General features: G+C 29.1%; 2 protein-coding genes across 2 annotated transcripts; one reads left to right on the top strand and one right to left on the bottom strand.

The window, feature by feature from the left end:
• Positions 1–1695: 1695 nt before the first annotated feature.
• eEF1beta (elongation factor 1-beta) lies at positions 1696–8516 on the bottom strand. Its single transcript, XM_016052960.4, has 7 exons — positions 8392–8516; positions 8165–8287; positions 7245–7371; positions 6853–6916; positions 5979–6104; positions 3113–3180; positions 1696–1810 (listed from the first exon to the last, which is right to left on the bottom strand). The coding sequence occupies exons 1-7, from the start codon at positions 8469–8471 to the stop codon at positions 1724–1726; spliced, it is 675 nt and encodes a 224-aa protein (XP_015908446.2). The 5' UTR covers positions 8472–8516; the 3' UTR covers positions 1696–1723.
• Positions 8517–9821: 1305 nt separating this feature from the next.
• On the top strand, positions 9822–14969 carry LOC147813798 (uncharacterized). Its single transcript, XM_087160109.1, has 2 exons — positions 9822–10668; positions 11587–14969. Exons 1-2 carry the CDS (start codon positions 9822–9824, stop codon positions 14967–14969), a joined length of 4230 nt encoding a protein of 1409 aa, XP_087016235.1.
• The last annotated feature ends 7226 nt before the right edge of the window (positions 14970–22195 follow it).

The raw sequence follows: 22195 nt of genomic DNA, 5'->3' as shown, positions 1-22195 counted from the left end.
TACTAACCTCTTTGTAACATTTCTTGTGTTATCTCTTCGATATGATTTTTCTAAGTTAGCTTCTTATCACAAGTAACACTCAAATATTTTGTAATAAGAAACTCGCTCAAGTCGGTATTTTTTCTTTATTAAATCCTTTTTCTTGTCTTAATGATTCAATATAAATGTTTGATAACATTTTTTTCAGAGTTAATTTCCGTTTCATTTACATCACACCAAACTGAAAGATTCTTAAGAGCTTCATTTGATCTTTTAATAAAGACGTACTTTTTCTAATGAATACCTGATGAGCAAATAACTAAATCATCTGCATATAAAGCATGACTCAGATCTTCGTCACCTTCAAACATCAGAGGTCAGTTATTAATAAAAATGTTAAAGTTGCACTCGCAACTCCACCTAGTAGTATATCTAGGTGAGATTGCTTAAATTTAAGTTGTTCTTGAAGAACTTAAATATAGGCCCTAAAATTTGGATAGGTCCGTAAGTTTTTTTTCCTTGTAAGACTGACAGGATTAAGATATTATTGAAATAATCTCATTTCATCTAAGCTATAATTCGTGAATTTTTACTTGATAACACATTTTTTAATTTGCTGCTAAATTATACTAATCCATGCACAATTAAAAACCACGAGTTTTTAAATGAAAAACTTTTTATTTGCACTATATATCTTCCCCAGTGCTTTATTTTAAGTAGGCCGGCCAGCCATTTGCATTTCAAAAATTTTTTTCAGCACTGGAAACTTCACATTACCTCACATAGATGTAAGAGGCTTTGGCATGGAGGGTTTCTAATACAAGGATCAACTCCTATGAATTTATTTGTCAATCTACCACCTGTTCTCCATCTCCCAGTTAATTAAATATAAATTTTTCTTTTTCAGAAATTACCAGCCTTCTATTATTGAATGCAGTCAGTTAGCTTAGTTCTTTGTTTGTCATACGCAATAGCAGCACGAAATTCCGCAAACCTGACTTATTTGTATACCTTGAAAATTTAATAAGTTTCAAAGTATTAAATATAAAAAAGTTTTTGTACCTTTCGTAAAAAGTATATATTTTTTCTCCCTCATTTATGAAAACTTGTCTTATGGTATAAAATAAAATTTGTAGAAATCCCCTTACCATTCAGTTTTTTCAAAATTTACAAAAACCAATTATTCAGAAAATAGTTAGCAACTTTTTTTTTTTTTAAAGAAATTCAAATCTGACTTTTTCAGAATTAACCGAAGATTAATTCATACAAATTTATACTATATTTTCTGACAGTGTTCCAAATTACTCGTAATTTACCAACAGTCCTTTAAACCTATACAAGCTTTCAATTTTCAGTATGAAAATTCGCATGACCAAAAACACATTGAAAGTTCTAAAAGTCATTTCTGAAGCCCTCAATTTTTAATTTATAACGTGTGTTATATTTTTATTTCCTTGTGTAAAAAGTGCAAATGCATTAGCTAAAGGAGTACATTAGAATACCATTATAACACAGTACCAAGCAGAACATTACATTTTGTTAGTTATAAATGTGCTAACTGTATTGTCACGATATAAGATATTTAGAAAAATAGTTGTGATAAGTACAATAAAATATTAATAAACTTCCCTTATGGCATTCAAGGTACAAAGATACCTCCTTGAATATAGCAATAAGATAACTAATAGAATATGCATCTTTAAAAATAACAACAAATAATGCACTAGAAAAATTTATTGTTATCCTAAATCTTTTGGAAAGCTGCAACATCAACAGATTGAACAAAATCTTCAAAGTTTTGTATTTCCTCTTGAAGCCAATCTATGCTGACCTGCAAAAGAAAAAAATAATGAAATGAGTTTCCATATTTTAATGCACTTTTGAAATTACATAGTGAGCAAACCTTCTAAAATGAAATTTGATGCCAACTAGATAACAGCAAATGTAAGAAAGATTTTTTTTCTTCATTTTTAAACAATATGTACATTTTACGAGAAGTCAAGAATAGTACATTTACTTAAAATAAATTCGGGGGGAAGCAGTGTACATACTTACTGCTGCTCCCCAAATTTTTTTGACCTGCCTTCCCGCAACAGTCATACTTCACCATACCACTACCCCTTTGTCACTTTACATTACCTAGACATATTAACAATTTTGAAACCAAACACCAACATTATTAAATTTTACTTCTAAACAGTGTTTTAATGACATTAGTGAGCATAACAATGACCATATGTACTTACTTTGGGGAAAAAGTAATACTTAACTTTCTGATTTATTTTATCACTGAAATGCACTTCACGCTACTTCTTACTTGTCACAATTTTATAATCCCCCTTTCCCTTCTAAGTGCATCATTTGTGCTTTGATAACTTTTGATTTCAAACATTAAATTAGATGTTTTCATTAGAAAATCTTATACATTTTTTAGGCTTATTTTTCAATGTTATTTTTATATGATTAACTCTGTTACTGACTCATTAAGTCAAAAAAGTAGTGACTCATTAAGTCAAAAAAATTATACGCCAAAATTTCTTTTCCTGACTAGGTAAAAGCCTTGACAATTCCACATATAAGACCTTCAATTGTATCAATTATACACATTTGTTTTAGCTGTTTTTTTTTTTTTTTTTTTTTTTACAATTTCTCATTAATCCCTAGAAAAAACTCAAAGTACTTAAAAGAGAACTCAGAAGAAAAAGGATGAAAAATACATTTCATTAACAGAATTTTGTGGAAGTTTTAACCATAAAATTTTAAATTTGCAGAATTCTGCAAAAGTATTACTGGAATATAATTTTAATTTGTGGAAGTCAGCGGACTAGCAAAATTTTGTGCCTTACCTTACCACTAGTTTTAAAACACAGCATACCCGATTTACATAAATATTAATGCCTCTAAATATAGGGCAACTTCGATGGAAACTGATATTCAGCACACTAAGTCTTTAACTAGCTGTACAGTTCTTGTTTAGTTTGATCATTTTATTTTATTTTGAAACAAATCAATGATATAATTTGAAAATATTCTTATTTGGTTTGCAACTATATATGGTTCTAATTTTTTTAATTATATTTTATTATTTATGAAGAAATAATCCAGATAATAATAAATTTGAAAAATTACTAACCTTGTCATCTTCTACAACACAGACAATTTGCAATTTCTTGATACCATAAGCAAGGGGTACAAGTTTAGCTGCAAAAAATAATTAAAATTGTTATATAATACAAAAATAGAGAAAAAGTTAAGTCTAGAGACACACTTGGATGAATTTTTGAGTGAGAAAATGCAACATACATCAAGTAAATAAAAATTATAGTCCCCACTCAATCTTACAGTTTAAATAAAAAAAAAAATTATAAAATTTTAGCAGCACCTTGAAATACAAGAGTTTTTAAACTGGAAATCTGAACCCATCTTATCCCTAAATATACACGAAGATATAAAAATAACAGTTTCCTTATACTTTTATATTAAAGCCTTGAGGTAGTGTGTACTAAATGAAAAAAATTTTTCCAAGCATATCACAAGATTAGATTTATTTTTAATCTAGAAATCCAAAGATTACAAATTTTTCATAATTCTAACAAATTAAATGCTAACAACTATAAAATTAAATGTTAAAAATAGAAAGGATCAAATCATCATCCTCAAAATATTGTTTGGCTACCAGTATAACAAAATTAAAAAAAAAAAAAAAAAAAAAACTATTTTATTTAAAATCATAAAATTAATTTAACGATATTGATTTAAAATAAGATGGTTAATTTTTCAATATGTGCAATACAGTACATTGCAAATACAGTTTTGAAACTTTAAGTAAGTTGACACCAATGCAGATAAATTTAATCCAAGTGATTTTCAACATTACTAATTTATTAAAATAATTTTTTTTAATTATTTACTAAAAATTTAACAGAAGCCAGTAAGTTTCTATACAGTGAACTTATTTACAATTACTTGCAAGAGTTTCTAAACCACTCCAAAAGGGAAAATGACAGTTTATATCTTGGAACTACACCCACTCTCCCATAAATCTCACACAGGGTCAATTGAAACATAAAAGGAGATATGCAAGCCCTGCCTCAAATTGGGAAGAAATCTTACAAAAATATTTAGTATCAAGATTTTTTTCTCAATAACTTAAAAATTATTTTCCTCATGCTCCAGTTTTTAATCCTATTTCTCTTCTTTGAAATAAGCACAAAAAACAAAGCAAATAAAAAGTCTACTAATTCTGACCTTCCTGACCTATACCTTTTTCACCAACCAGGGGTCTGTCCAGACATTTTGTGAAAGGTCCGTTTTTCGTGAAATTGTGAAAAAATTACTCACATTCTTTCAACCAGGGTCCGCTTTTATAAATTTGTGCAAATAGGGTCCGTTATTGCAAAAAAAAAACTTTTTCAAGGAGTTTTTAAATTGTAAACATGTACAAGATTATGCTCTGCACTGTAAAATTATAATAAAAAAATTTAAATTTTTAAAAATAAACAATTGCTGCTTCTAAAGTAGAGATGCAACATACAAATATTTGGTATTTAGCCTATACTGCTGAACGCAGAATATTGATTTCGGACGAATAATGGAAGAATCGTCTGCCGAAGACAAAACTTAATTCGTTTACATACATCTTTCTTGTTTTCTGCCCTGGAAAGGGTTTATTCGATTAACAAAATAATAATGAAGATAAACAAATTTGTGAAGGGTCCGATTATAAGAAAAATCATTTTGTGAAGGGTCCGTTTTTATGAAAAGATATTTTGTGAAGGGTCCGTTAACGGACCCAAATTTCTTCTAAACAGACCCCTGCCAACTTTCAAACAAAAAATGTGGCACAATATTTTTATCTTCATAAGCGATTCAAGGCGAAAAAGTAAAAAAAAACTGCAATATGTAAAAAAAAAAAAAAAAAAAATTACGAAAACAAATGAGAAAGTGAGAATTCCCTACATTTACTGTCTAAAATCAATGTATTTTCCATGGTAATAATGTCTAATTCTTTTTTTCAAAAGCTCCGTATCTCAAATTTCTAATAATGGAGCACAAATGTCTAAACCTTCTTTATCAGTAGAACTTATAGACAGATATGAATTTCGTGAACCCACAGGAAGTAGGGATGAACAGGTTGGGGGTGTTTCTTGGAATTTCAATCACCATCCTTGCACTTCCTCAACTAGAAAGGAATAAAATGATTCTGGCAGGAAGTGAGGGGATAACTTGTAGATGCCATCGATGAAAAATGTTCTCTTCCAAAAATAATTGTTAGATGTTATCAGAATTACTGCTTTGCATGGAGAAATGTCTCTTAAAAACTATCCAAAATGGTTTTAAAAAGTTGATTTTAAGAATAGCTGTGAAGATGTTGAACAAGAGGTTTAAGGCACCAGTAACGAAGGAGAAACTGTTGACGGTTAAAATATAGTGCTAGATTTGCCAGAAGGGAATGGAATAAAATCTGGATTTAATTTTTTTACAAGTGGACAACTGCCCGGCAACATGCGGAACACTGACAGATGCAGAAATCATAGATAAGGTCAAAGGAATATTAGATGAAGCTGAAGATCATATTGATAAACGAAAAGTGAAGGCAAAAGAGGTAGGAAAAGCTGTAGAATACTTATAAACTATTCTCGAATCCCAGGAAAATGTTGTTCCCTATATTTTGTTGGTCAGAAATACGAAGGGGAAAAAAAGGTATTTATTTAGAGAAAAGATGTTTTGAAATCTGATTTCATAACTTATAATGCCTGCACTAATTTATTAGCACATTTAAGGTCACTTTTTCAAATCATCAAGATTGAGTCCTAGATCATGAAGATCCAATTATTAGATCAAAAGTTATTCAGGGTGGTTGTTTTGTACGCACTGTACACATATTGCAGACTTTGTATATAAATGTGCAAGTGTTTTCAATAGATTTAAGCTAAGTTAGACAATAATTGAATACATTATACTTAATTTTGTACAGAAAATTAAAATAAAATACTTACACACTCCCCACATTAACCCATCACAGCTAATAGTTCGTACTTGCTTCTCCATAGCAGCCATGTCTGTTTCATCATCCCAAGGTTTCACATCAAGGACAACATTAGATTTTGCAATAACACCAGGTTCTAAAAAAAAATAATTTGAAAATAAAATTCTAAAAATACAAAAGCAATTTTCATCTTAATGAAAATAAAAAAATTAAGTTTACTTTAAATTTAACAAAAACAAATGAAAAATCTAATGATGTCAAATCTAACTAATATACAACATTTCATAAATGCACTAAAACTGTTTTTAATGCAGTTTAGATATTTATAATAAACTGGGGAAGAAAATTTATATACATTTTAAACCTTGTTTGATAAGTCTTTAAGGTAAACAAGCATAAAAAAGTAGTTTATTCAATAAAAAAAATAACAAACGATAATGTCGATTTCATACAGCATTTTTTAAATGTTGAATGACATTTCAAATCTAAAGAATATTTAGTATTTTAAAACATATATAATAAAACAAATTAAAAATGAACATAATACTAGCAGTGAGCATTACCAGCCTCAAATTCAAAAAGTAAATCAATTTACCTTTAAATATTATTAATATTCAACTTTATTTAATATTAATATTTTATTTTTCTCCAAGTTACTTGCTTTTAGTAAAAAATTTTAACAGATCAACACACAATCATTTATTTTTTTGAAAATAGAAACAGCTTTGTTTATTTTGTTTACACAGAATTTTTTTTTTTTTTTTTTTTAGTATTTTAAAGCCCAATTTCGCAAATTCACGGAAATATAATTTGGCATGCTCTTTGATTAAGGAAATATTGTAGCAACAATTAAAATAAGATACACCATTATAAAAAAGATTTACTTTTTGATTTCTTTTCTGCATAGGCTTTCAAACGCTCTTCTTTAAGCTTTTCAGCCTCTGCGTCCTGTAAAAATATGAAGATTAAAAATAAACTACAATATTTATTTTCATTATTATGTGTAATATCTAGCATAAAATAGATGACACTCATTTCAAACACAAAATAAGTCACATGTCACAAATTATGCATTACAACACAGTACTTAGGCAACTACTGAGTTAATTAAATAACAAACCACAGCATAGATATTGCTATGCACACATGTAGAAGAAAAGTAATTACAAAATGTATATTCAATAAACATTTTTTTTAATAAATAATTTGATATATATTTTTTATTTAAAACATTTGTACTTTTCAAGTAATATATAATATAAAGAAATTTATTTACCACTTCATCATCAGATCCAAAGAGATCAATATCATCATCATCATCACCACCAGCTTTGGCAGCTTTAGCAGGAGATGATTTAGAAGTTTCACTAAAAGCACTGATGTCTTTTTTAACCCCTGGGAGACTATAAAAAATGAACAACCAAAATTACTTACAATTCATACAGCACACACAGAAACTAAGAATTTAGAACTTTTTTTTCATTTTGTACCTAAAAATTTCCCACAAATAAATTTAGATATTTTATTTTTATAACTCATTAGCAAAAAAACAATCTTTCACATAAAGAAATAAAATTAAGAATAAGAAACTGAATTAACTTATGTCTATTGACCTTGCAACAGAGGCAATAACCTGTGCAGGAAAAAAAGGAGTAGTACTGAAATTATAAACTACAATTGTCTTCATACAACTGTTTGTAGGGGCATTATTGTAGTTATGTTCCCTTCAATAAATTCAGTTTTTTAAAAACCCCTTCAATATTTCAAACAAAAAGAAAATTTTCGTGAACAATCTATTTAAACTCAATAAAGTTAAAAATTATTTAATCTTTTTGCAGTTATAAGAAATTGATTTATTAAGTATGAAGTTCAGATAGCTTAGTTTTTAAATTTCATAACCCTTAAAAATGAAAGACCCTGCGACGCCCACCGCAGTACAATTTTACTGAAATAAGAAAAAAAATATGTCCTAATTTTGTCTCCTAGAAACCCAGTAAACACAAGAATTTAAAAAATTAAATTCACATAGGTATTTTAATAAGCTGTCAAATAGTTTTAACGAATAATACGTTTATTTTTCAGATATTACGTGTCTTAATATTAAATACAGAAGGCAGACTTCAAAACTTCGGCTTAGATAATTTGAGCTGTCGCATTAAATGCAAACTAAGAGAATATCTGTTCAATGTAAATTACCTTGTAATGGATTTGCCATAAGATTTTATGTGATTATACCATCTTAGAGCATGAGGGTGTTGAGCTGAAGGAGCCGACGAAAGGGCTTGGAAAACTGTAGTATCGGCTTGAGAAGGCTGGAAACTGAAAAAGGAAAACTATGTGAAAACTGTTGATTATGTGGGATGTGGCAGGCTATGTCAGTAAGTTTAAATCTTTAATAATCGGAAATATTATTAAATAATTACCCTTCTATATAGCTGTTATCAGCCAAATATTCATTAAGCGATTTAATGCCAGCAGCAGTTTTGAGATCTCCGAAACCCATTTTGCAAATTTGTATTTAAAGAGAACACAGCTCACAAACGCTAGGAAGGTGCAAAGAGAAAGTGAAAATATTTTTCCTTGGCCACCAAAATATAGAGGCCCGCTCTTTCCCGTTCTAGCCTACAGTAAGTGTGGAAACAAAAATATAGTGCACCTCCAGCCTCCCTCCGCGAGGGTAATAATTCAAAGCTGTCAAATTGAAAACCCGTTTCACTGTCTCCCCTACTTTTTTGGTGGGTAAGGGGTGTTAAGTAACTCGAAACTAATTGACTGACCACTGTCTCTTGCAACCCGCGAGTGCCTTCCAAAAGATATCTGAAGAAACTCGCTCGACAACTCTTATTTTTCTTTTTCTCGTTCTCGTATTCTTTTTCTCGCTTCTTAGAAAAATTTTAGAAATATTTCTTTTTAACTCTAAAGCGGCTTTATTTACACAAATGTTTTATCATTTTATTTAACATGCACTTTTTCTAATTATATCTTGAATTGTTTATTATTTTGATTTAATTATTTTGGGATTTAATAATAACCCAAATATTTAAATTTATAAAATTTTACTATATAGTCATATAAAAGTAATTCATTTAATTTAATTATTCATTTAAAGTAATTATTCATTAAAAAATAAATCTGAAATTTTTCTATAAATAAAATAAAGTTTGTTAAAAAAAAATTTAATTTAATTAATTTGATAACTTGTTTTAAAAATTTTAATGTTAAGAGTTTTATTTTTATTACTTTTTTTTCTTTCAATTACAAAGACAAATGTTTCTTTTTCTTTTTTTACAATTTTTTTAAGGATAGTTACACCGTTTTGAAGCTAATTAAATTCCGCCACTTTAAAAAAATATGTTGACATTTAATCCATTGTTTAAACAAATATGGTTGCTTGCTATGTAAATTCAATTTAGATCTAAAAATTTGAATTTTGCAATTTGAATGAACTAAATTCACCTTCACTAGAAACTAACTTCATTTTAATTATTACTTTTGTCTACTACATTTACTATTCTATATGTGGAGAAATTAAAGAATATATAAGACGCGCGCATGCGCAAAGAAGTTCCTAACGCTTCCACCCACGTAATCAGTTGATATGTACGAGCTAATTAATACGGTCGCTTTAATGTGGCGCTCTGTCTTTTACTATTGTTGTTGTTTATGTTAATAAAATGTTGTTAATTACGATCTGCCTAATTAATTAAGAACCTCGATGGACATCCTTTAGACAATAATAAGTAAGTTAATCATCATAGTGGCATCCCTGTCTGGACGTGCATCGAATTGATGCAAAGCGGATCGTAAAAAGAAAACATCAACTACGCAGTAAAGAAACTATAATTACGTAAGCATGGATGCTTCAAAACAATTACGAGCGGCTTCACGGACAAGTTTTACGAAAGCCTTAAATAAGTTAGAAGGATTAATACGAACTGAGACACCGGATATCATCGAAATAGAAATAAGTTTGGATACTTTAATGGAAAAATGTAAGCAGCTACGAGATACTCAAAACTTACACCTACGAAATATGCAAGCCGCAAAATGCACGGAGCAGGAGTACAACAATGAATATGAAGCTTCCGAGGAATACTACGACAAATTTTCTGCCATAAAAGTGAAAGCCGGAAAGCTAATATCGGCGACTACCAAAACCGAAACTACGACGCCGATTCGTGATGATACGTCTACACCAAATAAGTCTCCATCTACGGCGTATAAGTTACCTGACATCGAACTACCGAAATTTACGGGTGATCCAAGGCAGTGGCTTAATTTCTGGACTTTATTCAGCAAAATACACGATGATGAAAGAATTCAGGAGCGGGAAAAGTTCCAGTATTTAATACAAAGCACTGTTGCGGGATCCAAAGCAAGATTAATCATCGAGAGTTTTCCAGCAACAAAAGAAAATTACACGAAAGCTGTTGAACACTTAAAAACACGATTTGGAAATGAAAGTGTTCTCACGCAAGTCTACATACGGGACTTATTAAAACTTGTGTTAAGTGATAAATCTAAAGTTGATTTAGCTACATTATATGATAAACTACAAACACAACTAAGAGCTCTTGAATCACTGGGATTAACGAAAGATAAATATGCAGATTTCTTATTTCCTTTGGTAGAATCAGCTATTCCCACGGATTTATTACAGGTACTTGAAAGGCAAAAGAATTGTGCGACCGATACGTCAGGTAAGACTGATTTAGATTTGTTAATAGAATTTTTACGAAATGAAGTTGAATCTGAATATAGATTAAAATTAAGTAAGGAATCATTTTCTTCAGATAAAAATGTTAATAGTAAAAGGTATGTTAATAAGTATGAAACAAAACATATTGCTTCTTCATGTGAATTGTTTAACTCTAATAAAAATGAAAATGAATGTATAAATAAGTTTAAGAAATTTGATACGAATATTTGTATATTTTGTGATAAAGCACATACATCTGAGAGTTGCAGAGAATTAGCATCTATGACCTTGGAAACCAAAAAAGAAATAATTAAGAAAAAGAACGTTTGTTTCGTCTGTTTAAAAAAGGGTCATAGAGCTAATACTTGCAAAGCAAAGTATGTTAGATGTTTAATTTGTAATAATAGACATTTTTCTATTTTTTGTCCTGATAATCCGAAAAATAAGATCGATAATGTTTCGAATGAAGAAAACCATGAAAACAACATAAGTACGTTAAATAATCAAATTCAACTCTCAGACGTATTGCTTCAAACTTTAATTGTAAGAGTGCATAATGGTAAAAAGGAAATGTTAATTCGTGGAATTATAGATACTGGTAGTATGAGAAGTTATATTTCTGAAGATGTTGCACAATGTATGAGTTATATGCCTATAAAACAAGTAGAAATTAAGCAATCACTTTTTGGTGGGGTCGAAACTGAAGAAAGTATGCACAATGTATATAATGTAGAATTAAGTAGCATTGATAGGAGTTATAGATGCAGATTTGAAGCTTTAAGTCAAAAACAAATCTGTTCTGATATTAAACAGATCCCATATGGCCCCTGGGTTAAAGAGTTACGAAAACTAAATATTAAAATAAGTGATTTGGACAAAGAATTTTGTAATATTGATAAAGGAATTAAGTTGTTGATAGGGGCAGATATTGCCGGAAAATTATTTACGGGTAGAATAAAAAACTTGAGTGCAGGACCCTGTGCGATTCATACTAGGCTAGGGTATACTTTAATTGGGAAGTTAAATGTTGGCAATATGCCAAAGGGGGAGAGCGAGGCTTCTTGTTACATATCTTCACTTCTCGTGAAGGATAGAAACATTTCTGATTTATGGAAATTAGACGCATTGGGAATTACGGATCCAGAGATAGACAAAACAAAAACTCAGTTGGAGGAAGAAACATTAAATCATTTCGAGAATACGATTCGAGTCAATTTGGAGGGGAGGTATGAAATATCTTTACCATGGGTTTTAGACAGCTCGCTTTTGCCTGATAATAAAAATATTGCACTTAAGTCGATTTTGAATACGAAAAAGAAATTAATTAATTCGGGTAATTTTGAAGCTTATTCTAACGTATTTAAGGATTGGTCATCTTTAGGGATTATTGAAGTGGCCAACGATGTAAAGGTAGATAATGTTCATTATTTGCCTCATAGAGCAGTGGTTAAGGAAAATTCTAGTACGAAAATAAGGCCGGTTTTTAATGCATCAGCCAAGTCGGCCGAAAAACCATCTTTAAATGAATGTTTGGCTACTGGACCAAACTTAATAGAAATGATCCCGTCTATTCTTAATCGATTTCGTAAAAATTTTGTGGGTATATCTGCGGACATTGAGAAAGCATTTTTACAGATATCAATACGGGAAAAAGAAAGAGATTTTTTGCGATTTTTGTGGTACAGTGAAGACAATTCGGACGAACTTAAAATGTATCGGCACAGAAGGGTAGTCTTCGGAATTACCTCAAGTCCTTTTTTACTTGCCGCTACATTGCGTTACCATTTAAATCGAGTTTCTGAAAATTTAAATAGTACTGCAGATATTCTTAAACAATCATTTTATGTAGATAATTGTGTAACTAGTCTAAGTACAGAAACTGAAGCTCAAAATTTTATTTTAGAATCACAATGTATAATGTCTCAGGGTCATTTTAATTTAAGAGATTGGCAGACAAATTTACCTGATTTATGTGTTAAAGATTCATCTATTACAAAAAATGTACCAATTTTGGGACTTATTTGGGACACGGAGAAAGACACTTTGTCATGTAAGATTGAACGAGCAGATAATTCTGACGAATTAATTACGAAAAGAAAAGTGTTAGCTGTGGCTCATCAGGTATTTGATACAATCGGTTTTACGGCACCGGTAATGTTATTACCTAAGTTAATTTTACAAGAAACTTGGAGTTCAAAAATCAAATGGGATGACAAACTACCTGATAATTTGATTAAGAAATTTAAATCTTGGTTTATCCAATTACCTTTGCTTCAGAACATTAAGATTCCAAGATGGATTTGTCTCGATTTGTCAAATACCTTGATGAGTCTACATGTGTTTTGTGACGCAAGTAAGCTAGCCTATGGAACTTGTGTGTTTGTAAGAGTTGAAAGTACCAATGAACCTTTTGTTAAAGTTAATTTAGTGCAAGCTAAGAGTAGAGTTGCACCTCTAAAACCATTGACAATACCAAGGCTAGAGCTTCTTGCGTGTTGTATTGGATCTAGATTGTTAGCAAATATAATTAAAGATTTGAATCTTAACAATATTGATATCTATTGTTGGACAGATTCAACGACAGTTTTGAGTTGGATAAAACGGGAACTCAACTGGGGTATTTTTGTTCAAAATCGTGTAAAAGAAATTCGTTCTTTGACTTCTCACACCATGTGGCGCCACATTCCCGGATCTTTTAATCCTGCCGATCTTGCTTCGCGAGGTTGTTCAGCTGAGCAGCTTATTGAACGTCGTTGGTGGGAGGGGCCTAACTGGTTGTATGAAAACGAACAAAATTGGCCAAAATCCTTTGAAGCCCCAGATGAGAATTTAGTCAACTCTGAACTGCGTAAATCTGTCATTGTAAATTTAAGTAAAAATGATAATGTTTATGATAATTGGTATTATAATTATTTTTCTTCATATAAGAAAATTGTAAATATGATAGCTTGGATTTTTAGATTTTATAATAATTGTAGAAATTTAGGTAAGAACTGTTCTAAGTTTTTGAATGTAAATGAATTGGATAGAGCAGAGAAAAGGCTCATTCTTTTGATACAAAAGGACAGTTTTACAGGTATCAATGATAATAAGTTGAGACAATTAAGGCCATTTTTTGATAATGATGGTATTATTAGAGCTGAAACTAATTTAGTTTTTCGTGAAGATAAATCTAATTTCATTTATCCAGTTATATTACCTAGTGGTCACCCAGTTGTCAAATTGTTAATTATTAATTGTCATAATGAACTTTTGCATGCTGGTACTACTATGATAATGTCTCATTTAAGAGAAAAGTTTTGGATTTTGAAAAGTCGTAAAACTATACGAAATTGTATAAGACAGTGTGTAAAATGTTTAAGATTTAATACTACAAAGTGTAATGTCACGCCTGGAATTTTGCCTAAAGTTAGAGTTAATGATGCATCTGTTTTCGAAATTGTAGGTGTCGATTTAGCCGGACCACTATATCTAAAGGATGGGAAAAAGTCTTATATAGTACTTTACACGTGCGCTGTGTACCGGGCTATACATTTAGAGTTAGCAACTCTATTAACTACGGAAGCCTTTTTTCAGTCCTTAAGACGTTTTATTGCGCGCAGAGGAAGACCGTCGGTAATATATTCCGATAACGGAACAAATTTTGTTGGTGCGCAAAAGATTCTTCATTCGATAGAATGGGACAAGTTAGCTTCAAAAGCTGCAGAGCATGAGATACGGTGGAGGTTTAACCCTCCTTCCGCCGCCTGGTGGGGTGGTTGGTGGGAGCGGTTAATACAAATGGTGAAACGAATTTTACGTAAGATATTAGGACGCTCTTCCTTAAATTATGAGGAATTGGTCACAATTTTGTGTGATTGTGAAAGAATAATTAATACGAGACCCATCACCTACGTATCGGAAGACGTGGACACCGTTTCCCCTTTGACTCCAGAAATGTTTCTGCACGAAATACCTTCTTCAGGTGTTACAGACATCGATAAGGCAGATAAGGAAGGTTTAAGTAAGAGAGCTAAACATCTCCAAAGAGTAAGAGAGTCTTTAAGAAATAGGTTTAGGACTGAATATTTAGGTCAGTTACGTCAACAAACTATAAGAGATTTCAAGGATAATCCTTTAGTGGTCGGTGAAATTGTTTTAGTTGAAGATGCTAATAAAAAACGCGCTTTTTGGAATTTAGCTAGAGTATTGAAATTAATTCCAGGTCGTGCTGGCAAAACAAGGCTTGCTCTCGTAAAGACAGAGAATTCTGAGTTTATGAGACCTGTCCAGAGACTTTATAGATTAGAAGTCAAAAGTTAAATGTTTTTGTGAATTTTTATATGTATATGTTTTCTGTTCAAGTTACATGTATGTTATATTTGTGTGTCATTTTATAAGTTTAAGTGCATTTCATTTTATAAGTGTTTAGTAAGATTAAATTTTTGAGTGTGATTAAGATTAATTAAACTCAAAAGGTGGGAGTGTATGTGGAGAAATTAAAGAATATATAAGACGCGCGCATGCGCAAAGAAGTTCCTAACGCTTCCACCCACGTAATCAGTTGATATGTACGAGCTAATTAATACGGTCGCTTTAATGCGGCGCTCTGTCTTTTACTATTGTTGTTGTTTATGTTAATAAAATGTTGTTAATTACGATCTGCCTAATTAATTAAGAACCTCGATGGACATCCTTTAGACAATAATAAGTAAGTTAATCAACACTATAAATATCTCTAAACTAGAATTATGATTCGATCTTAAAAAATAAACACCAGGGATATTTGTTATTTATCACAAGCAAATTGTAACATCAAAATTAAAAATTAATCGATTAAATGATCGCAACATTTTAAATTATATTAATACATATCTGGTTTCCGATTATATCACTAAACTTATTCTAATACTTTAACTCGGATACTATAGCAACTTTATCCACAAACTCATATTCGACATTTTTACTTGCATGATTTCTACTTTATTATTGTTACTTTAAAAACTTATCGCAAAAATATTATTTACAATAATAAGTTTTTTTTTTTTTTTTTACTGATCTAAAACAGTTATTTATTATAAATTTATTAAACTGCATATTTTGAGAGAGCATAGTCTTATATGAAGTCTATTTTTTAAAAAAAATATAACTTATTACTTTTTGTTGTTAAACGGTATTAATATTTTCATCAAATAGTACTAAATTATTAAGTAATGTCTTGTGATTACTTTATATAATGAAGGGACGTCATTTTTAATTTTAGGCCTTTAAGTTAAAATTATAATAACCATAATAATTATAACAGAGAATAATGCTAAAAGTGGGTAATAAAAGCACTTTATTTGTAAATGCCGTTAAAAAAAGACATGATAAATAAATAACTTTCAAAGGAATAACTTATTTCGAAGAAGATCCTTAAAAGCTATCTTTGATAAGCTGTGTAATTTTCTAAACGTAAAAGTAAAATTATAGGAAAATTGATTTAAATCTTTCATTTCAGTCTTGCTGGTTCATAAAAAATATCATCGTTTCTGTTGTAAAAATAAATTATAACATTTTCAACTAATAAGCTGAAGTGACAGTTAGTTTAAATTTTCTTTTCTCTAATAGATCATTTCGAAGAATCCTGAAAAACAACAAAATAAAACAATTCTATGTTTTTTTTTTTATATTTCAAGATTCAGATTTATGAGGCTGCTCACTGTAATAAATATTAAGATTTATCAAAATAATCGATATAAATAAAATAAAAAATTACGATATCGAAATTTTGCGAAAGAAAAGGCATTTATTGATTTTCATTAAAACTAACAACAGATTGAGACAAGTTTCAGTTACAGAATTTTATCAAGTATCAAAATTATCATTATCAATTTTATACATTCAAAAAGACAGTATATAGATGTAAAAACAAATATAGTACATATAATATCGGTAATCAATATATCTGTAATGCAAAATAATAATTATCTGCAAAATAGTTGTATCAATATCGATGACTATACATGCAAAATTGAAACAAAAAATTAGATTATCTATCATACATACCATAATGAATAGTGCTCCGACCCGATTTCTGTTCGTAAAAATTAATTCAAAAGGGAGAAATCACGATTACCGGTAATAGGGTTTATATTTCAAGGTCAAGTTTTTTTATTAACTTAACGTAATTCTCAGATAATATAGCTATTTATAATTCTTGATGTTATTTATATTCATGATGTTGCTTATTCATTTCCCTCCCCCTATGTTGGTAATTAGTAATTTCATCACAGATTTTAAGACTTTATGCTGAGGTTTACAACTAATTTCATCTTATCATTTCATTTTTTCTGCTTTAGTTTCTCTGACAAATCTCAAATGCTTGTTTCTTGTTATTTCTTTATTCAAGATTGCTTGATCACTTTTCCTTCTTCTCACTGTTAATTTTGAATCAATTCTGAATCAATAATAATAATAATTTTGAATCAATAATGATGCATCTATTATTGAAAATTTATTTGTAATTATTCATGAGATCTCGTTCTAGAAACGTTTAAAATAGAATTAAAAAAAAAAAAAAACTACAAACTCAGTTCAATAATAATTTTTATCTGAAAGATTTATAAGAATTGCGAAAAATATATTGTTTATTAGTAATTTAATCATGTAATTTTTAGGCGTAGAACGAATTAATAACTAAAAGAATGTAAATTTTTGTTTACTGTAATCCTATTTTTCTGTCACTTTTGCACGTTTCATGCGTTTGGTGCTCAATCTCCAAATCTTTTGTCAAAATTTCAAAAGTTATTTGACGTTCTAACAAAATATTTTACAGCTCATTTTATTTATATGTAACAATAAGTCGAACGCTATACACTTAGAATGAATTAGAAATAAAAATATTTTTTTTAACTAAATTTATTGCAACACCTGGTTAAAAATTATAAGAATATCAAACATAGATAATCCTGAAAGCAAAAAATTTATGCTTCAAACAAATCATAAAGTAAATTTCGAATTTAGAACTCGTTGTAAGTATCGTGCACGATTGAAAATAAAGTATACAAAATTTATCTTTTGACAAAAAGGGAAAGTGACTATGAAAATTATTTCACTTATTAATTGGACGAAAAAGTTAACATTGTCCAATTAACTACTCTGAAAAATTGCTAACTAAAATTATAAACTTGGTTATTTTCTCTTAAATTGAAATTGTTGCAGTCGAGTTGAATGCAATTTTTTCAAAGAATCATTAAATGGCTTTTAAGAAATATTATTTACGTAAAAGAGATTACCCAGATTTTATAATTAAACCATCTAAATTTTTTATTTTTATAAATAAAAATAATTTCATGAACAGAAATATGACTTTCCAAGAGATTCATAAAAAGAAATGAGATTGAAAATATTGACACTTAGATTTGGAAAATAAAAAGATCCAAAACCAATTTCCATACTCATGAGTTCCTATCTGGTCTCTCCCCTCCTCCCTCTAAACGAAATAGTTTAATGGGCGCAATATGATACTGAAAGGAGTCGGATGACCAGCTTTCTTCCATGGTCGATTTTGAAAAGATGGTTTTACGATGACGTGTTGCAGATGTTCCCTTTTGTAAATTGTCTCTCTTCAGTTTAACTTTTTTTTTTTAATCGACAATCAAAGAAGACAAAAATTTAAATTTACAGAAGATGAATGAGGTGTTTCTTAATAATTTGATTAGATATTAATTAAATTGGTAAAATCTATAAGATTTGTTTTTCTTTGTTTTTCTATTTATATTTATTCATCTATTTATTTATAATAATCAATTATTTGAATTCTAATGAGTATTAGTTTTTTTAATTATCAGTCTTCCTACTATATGCTAAGTATGTTTATTTGTTTAATGTCCCTGGTAGATTTTTAATCATTAACCTTTCATAGCATACATTAAAAATATTTCTGGAAGCGTAAAGTTTGAATCCGTGTAGATTGTCAATCATAAGAATGCTAGAGCACTAAACTTTTTATTTGCAAAAATGTTTCTAAGTTGGAGAGAAGAAGACATATTAGACTAACTAAATTTATTCAATTAATATTATTATTGAAACATAACTTGTGTTTCTTTTTTTCTAAGTATATATATAAAGAGCTTTACTCACAATAGTTTACTCAAATCAACAGTACAACAATACTAATTGTATTGTCATCATTTTTTCTCTATAAAAGTTTTTGTGCTATACTACTTTATTGTAGAAATTATAACAAACGAATGTTTTTATTGCCATTTCAGTGAAAATTCTTAGGATATTTTAGATTTACTTTTTAGAATGTGACTTTTGAAAATAATCTTTGATGCCTTACATAACATTACGCAAATTAATTAGCTGTCACATTCATACGAAAAAGTTCAGTGTTTTTTTTTCTGTAAATATTTAAAAAATTTTTTAGCCTTTGTATACCAGCGGGACTTTTTAATCCCACTAACACCAATTCTGTAGCATTTAAACAGAACAAAATAACCCATCTGAACAAATATCTCCCTACAGAAATCTGATTTTCCGTTTATCACTAATTATTGACACCACGCGATTATTTGAAGTTGAACTTCATCTATGGTTATGGAATTATTTAGTTGTTGATATTTCGTTCGAGGACGCCATTTTATGGTTTTTAAATTTCATTCCTCAATTTTCAGCTTTCGATCTCGTTAAAATTCGCAAGTAGTACGTCTTTCATATTTTTTATTGATTTATTAACATTTTCAAACAGTTATAAGACAAAGTAATAAATTTTCTACTTTAATTAAAATTTTATAAAATGGTTTAAGTTCCAAATTGATTTTTTTATAAAAAACGAGGAAGTAATATTGGATATTAAATATATATTTGTAGAAGTTTAAAATTGATATTATTTAGTGGGACAAAAGATATTCGCAATTTTTTGATAGTTTTTCAATAATATGGTAAATAAAATGTTAATGTCTTTAGAAGTATTTATATTAATTAGAATTCCACTCTTTTTTATCGTATGAGTGGAATATTATACTATGTGGAGTGGAATATAATTATAGAAACTTTGAATTTTAATTTATAGAAAATAAGTCTAAAAGTAGATGGGAAATTTTTTAACGCAATAATTTGAACATGTGAGTGGTTGTGCCCATTGATACCTTAAATAACTTATTATATACTAGCTGAAATAGGAGTTAATTTTGAAATGGAGAATAAGCACAAATATTAGTGTCTTCAACTTTTGAGATACACTCATAACAAAACTCTGAAATTACAAAGTCAAGATATTTTTAAACTCGATCGATATTGTATTTTAGCATCAATCTATAGTATGTGATGTTTTTGTGTCAACACTGTGCTTATCTTATCACATCACTCAAATAGTTCATTCATTGAATTTCTAGACATTCCATGCTGAAAAGGGAGTACGTTGTTAGTCAAGCACATATTTGAAAGAAGCACTTTGCTTGGAGAGGACAATGGAAGGAAATTTTGATTTTAATTAGGCGTACAAAACTTCCCACTAAAGCCTTACCGAACAATTGTGTTTCATCTGTCTAGAAAATCTTCTTCAAGAAGCCATCCATACGCACAGCAATTGTCTTCCTAGTATAGATGCATCAAGACGGAGCATTAATATGCATTAATTGTTATTAAATAATATAATGAGCAAACTAAGGGGTAGTATTTAGGTCCTTTGAAGGAGGTTGAGGAAAGGTTTAAGAGTGACTACAATAGTAGTTAGTGGAGGAATTTCATCTCTTTATCTGTCTATTCCTTTTCTTTCGTTTTTTTTTGGTACAATTTTATCTGATATACTATGGAATAGAAATACCATTGAATATCTCATTTGAAGCTTCCTTGCACTCTCTCCTTGTCTTTGCATTTTACAACTTATCGGCTAAACAGTTTATTATTATATAACAAATATATATATTACAGTTTATAATATTATAAACGGAATTACGGAAACATTTTAATTAATATTTAATTAAAAAAATAAATTTAAACGATCTTTTCAAACTCTGTTTCTTATTTTCCAGTTAAGGCCATATTATCTTTTAGTATTAATAGAGGAACTTTAAAAAATAAAAAAATATGACATAGTTTTAATATCATTTTTATTTATCCTATGTTTCGCTTATTTTTTTCCATGTTATTTCAAGGAATATATTAAATAAAAATAACCTATTTGAAGCTTTTTTTTCATATCATTTTAAAGAAATGAAATCTATTGAAACATACCTAACTTCCAATGTGGTGAACCGGGATAGAATCCCAGTCATGACTGGTCGATGCGAATTCCTATCTAACATTGGGAGGTTTTCGTGTTTTTCCTCTCCTTGTAACCCAAATGCGGGTTAGTTTCCTTCAAAAAGTCTTCCACGAAGGTAAATTTTCTCCCAATACTTGATCGAAAAATTCCCTTGTCATTTGGATTGGATTCAAAATAAAAAGACTACGAAGTTAAGCATTAATATTCGCAATTGGGTCGGCAGTTTCACGACATTTATTAAAAAAAATTACAAAAAAACATTCCTATCTGAATGAATATTTAGTCCAAAGTTTGATACCAACATGTGGAGCGTGAAAACAAGAGTATTAAAATCATTTTAATAAATTTTCTACCAAATACACATCACACGCAATAATTTAATTTTTATACGGAAATTTTAATTCCACATCATTTTAAATTTTTTTTCAATTTTTGAAGAACACTTTTCTGCATGTCTTAAAGTTTATAACATTTTGACGAAGGGCTGAGCAAACAAATTTTTCTACAACAAGGACTGTAAATTCCTGTAATAAAAAAATTGGACTTTCTTATATTAATATCCTTTATTATATTTAACTTTCAAATTTTCAATTTAACTTTATTTAAAACTTCACTTTTTTAAATTTTGCTTTCTTAAATTTAGCTTTCTAATATTTTAATAAACTATAATTAGATTAATTAAAGTTAATTCCGGCATTGTTTGCAGTGCAAAAATTTTTTCTCAGAAAACACATCTCTGGGAATGGCTAATAAGGGGCATGGAAGAGAAATTAAAATAACACATTGCTCACATACTTTATTCTACCAATGTAAAAGAACGAAAAAATGTGAAGAAAAATTATATTATACACTTTTAATGTGAATTTGAAAAATTTCTCGCTATTAAATACATAAGTGATTGCATAATTACTACCCTTAATATATATTTTTAGAATCTTGTAAAAAAAAAGTGTTAAAAAGTATACATTAGGAATGACAAATTAATGTTCAAGCAATAAAAAAAACAATAGTTTCAAAATCTAGTGAAATACAACAAAGGAATCAGGACTGAAAACATCAAAACGAATTTGATTGCCTGATGTAACAAAGAGAAGCTTAACTCTAAATATTACAACTTAATTTTTAAATTATCACGATGAAATTTCGTGGTGTTTATAATAATCACAGTTCGCATTCTTTCTATTTCCCCTGGCAATCAAACTGGTTTTAATATTTTCAGTCTTACCTTCTTCAGCAGTGATTCATTGTATTTTGATATCGTTTGTATTTTTCTCCCGTAAATATTATATGTGTCCAC

The sequence above is a fragment of the Parasteatoda tepidariorum genome, chromosome 3, assembly GCF_982258835.1.
Source record: "Parasteatoda tepidariorum strain Cologne lab strain chromosome 3, Ptep-v5.0, whole genome shotgun sequence".
NCBI classification, from domain to species: Eukaryota; Metazoa; Arthropoda; class Arachnida; order Araneae; family Theridiidae; genus Parasteatoda; species Parasteatoda tepidariorum.
This window is presented reverse-complemented; position numbering and strand designations above follow the sequence as displayed.

Excerpts from the sequence above, each read along its gene's own strand:
- eEF1beta (XM_016052960.4), bottom strand. The coding sequence starts at position 8,471 with ATGGGTTTCGGAGATCTCAAAACTGCTGCTGGCATTAAATCGCTTAAT. Across the intron at positions 8,288-8,391 it reads GATAACAGCTATATAGAAGG|TTTCCAGCCTTCTCAAGCCG; the intron begins GTAATTATTTAA and ends TTCCTTTTTCAG. Across the intron at positions 1,811-3,112 it reads GTGTTGTAGAAGATGACAAG|GTCAGCATAGATTGGCTTCA; the intron begins GTTAGTAATTTT and ends TTTCTTTTGCAG.
- LOC147813798 (XM_087160109.1), top strand. The coding sequence starts at position 9,822 with ATGGATGCTTCAAAACAATTACGAGCGGCTTCACGGACAAGTTTTACG. Across the intron at positions 10,669-11,586 it reads TTGTGCGACCGATACGTCAG|GGGCAGATATTGCCGGAAAA; the intron begins GTAAGACTGATT and ends AGTTGTTGATAG.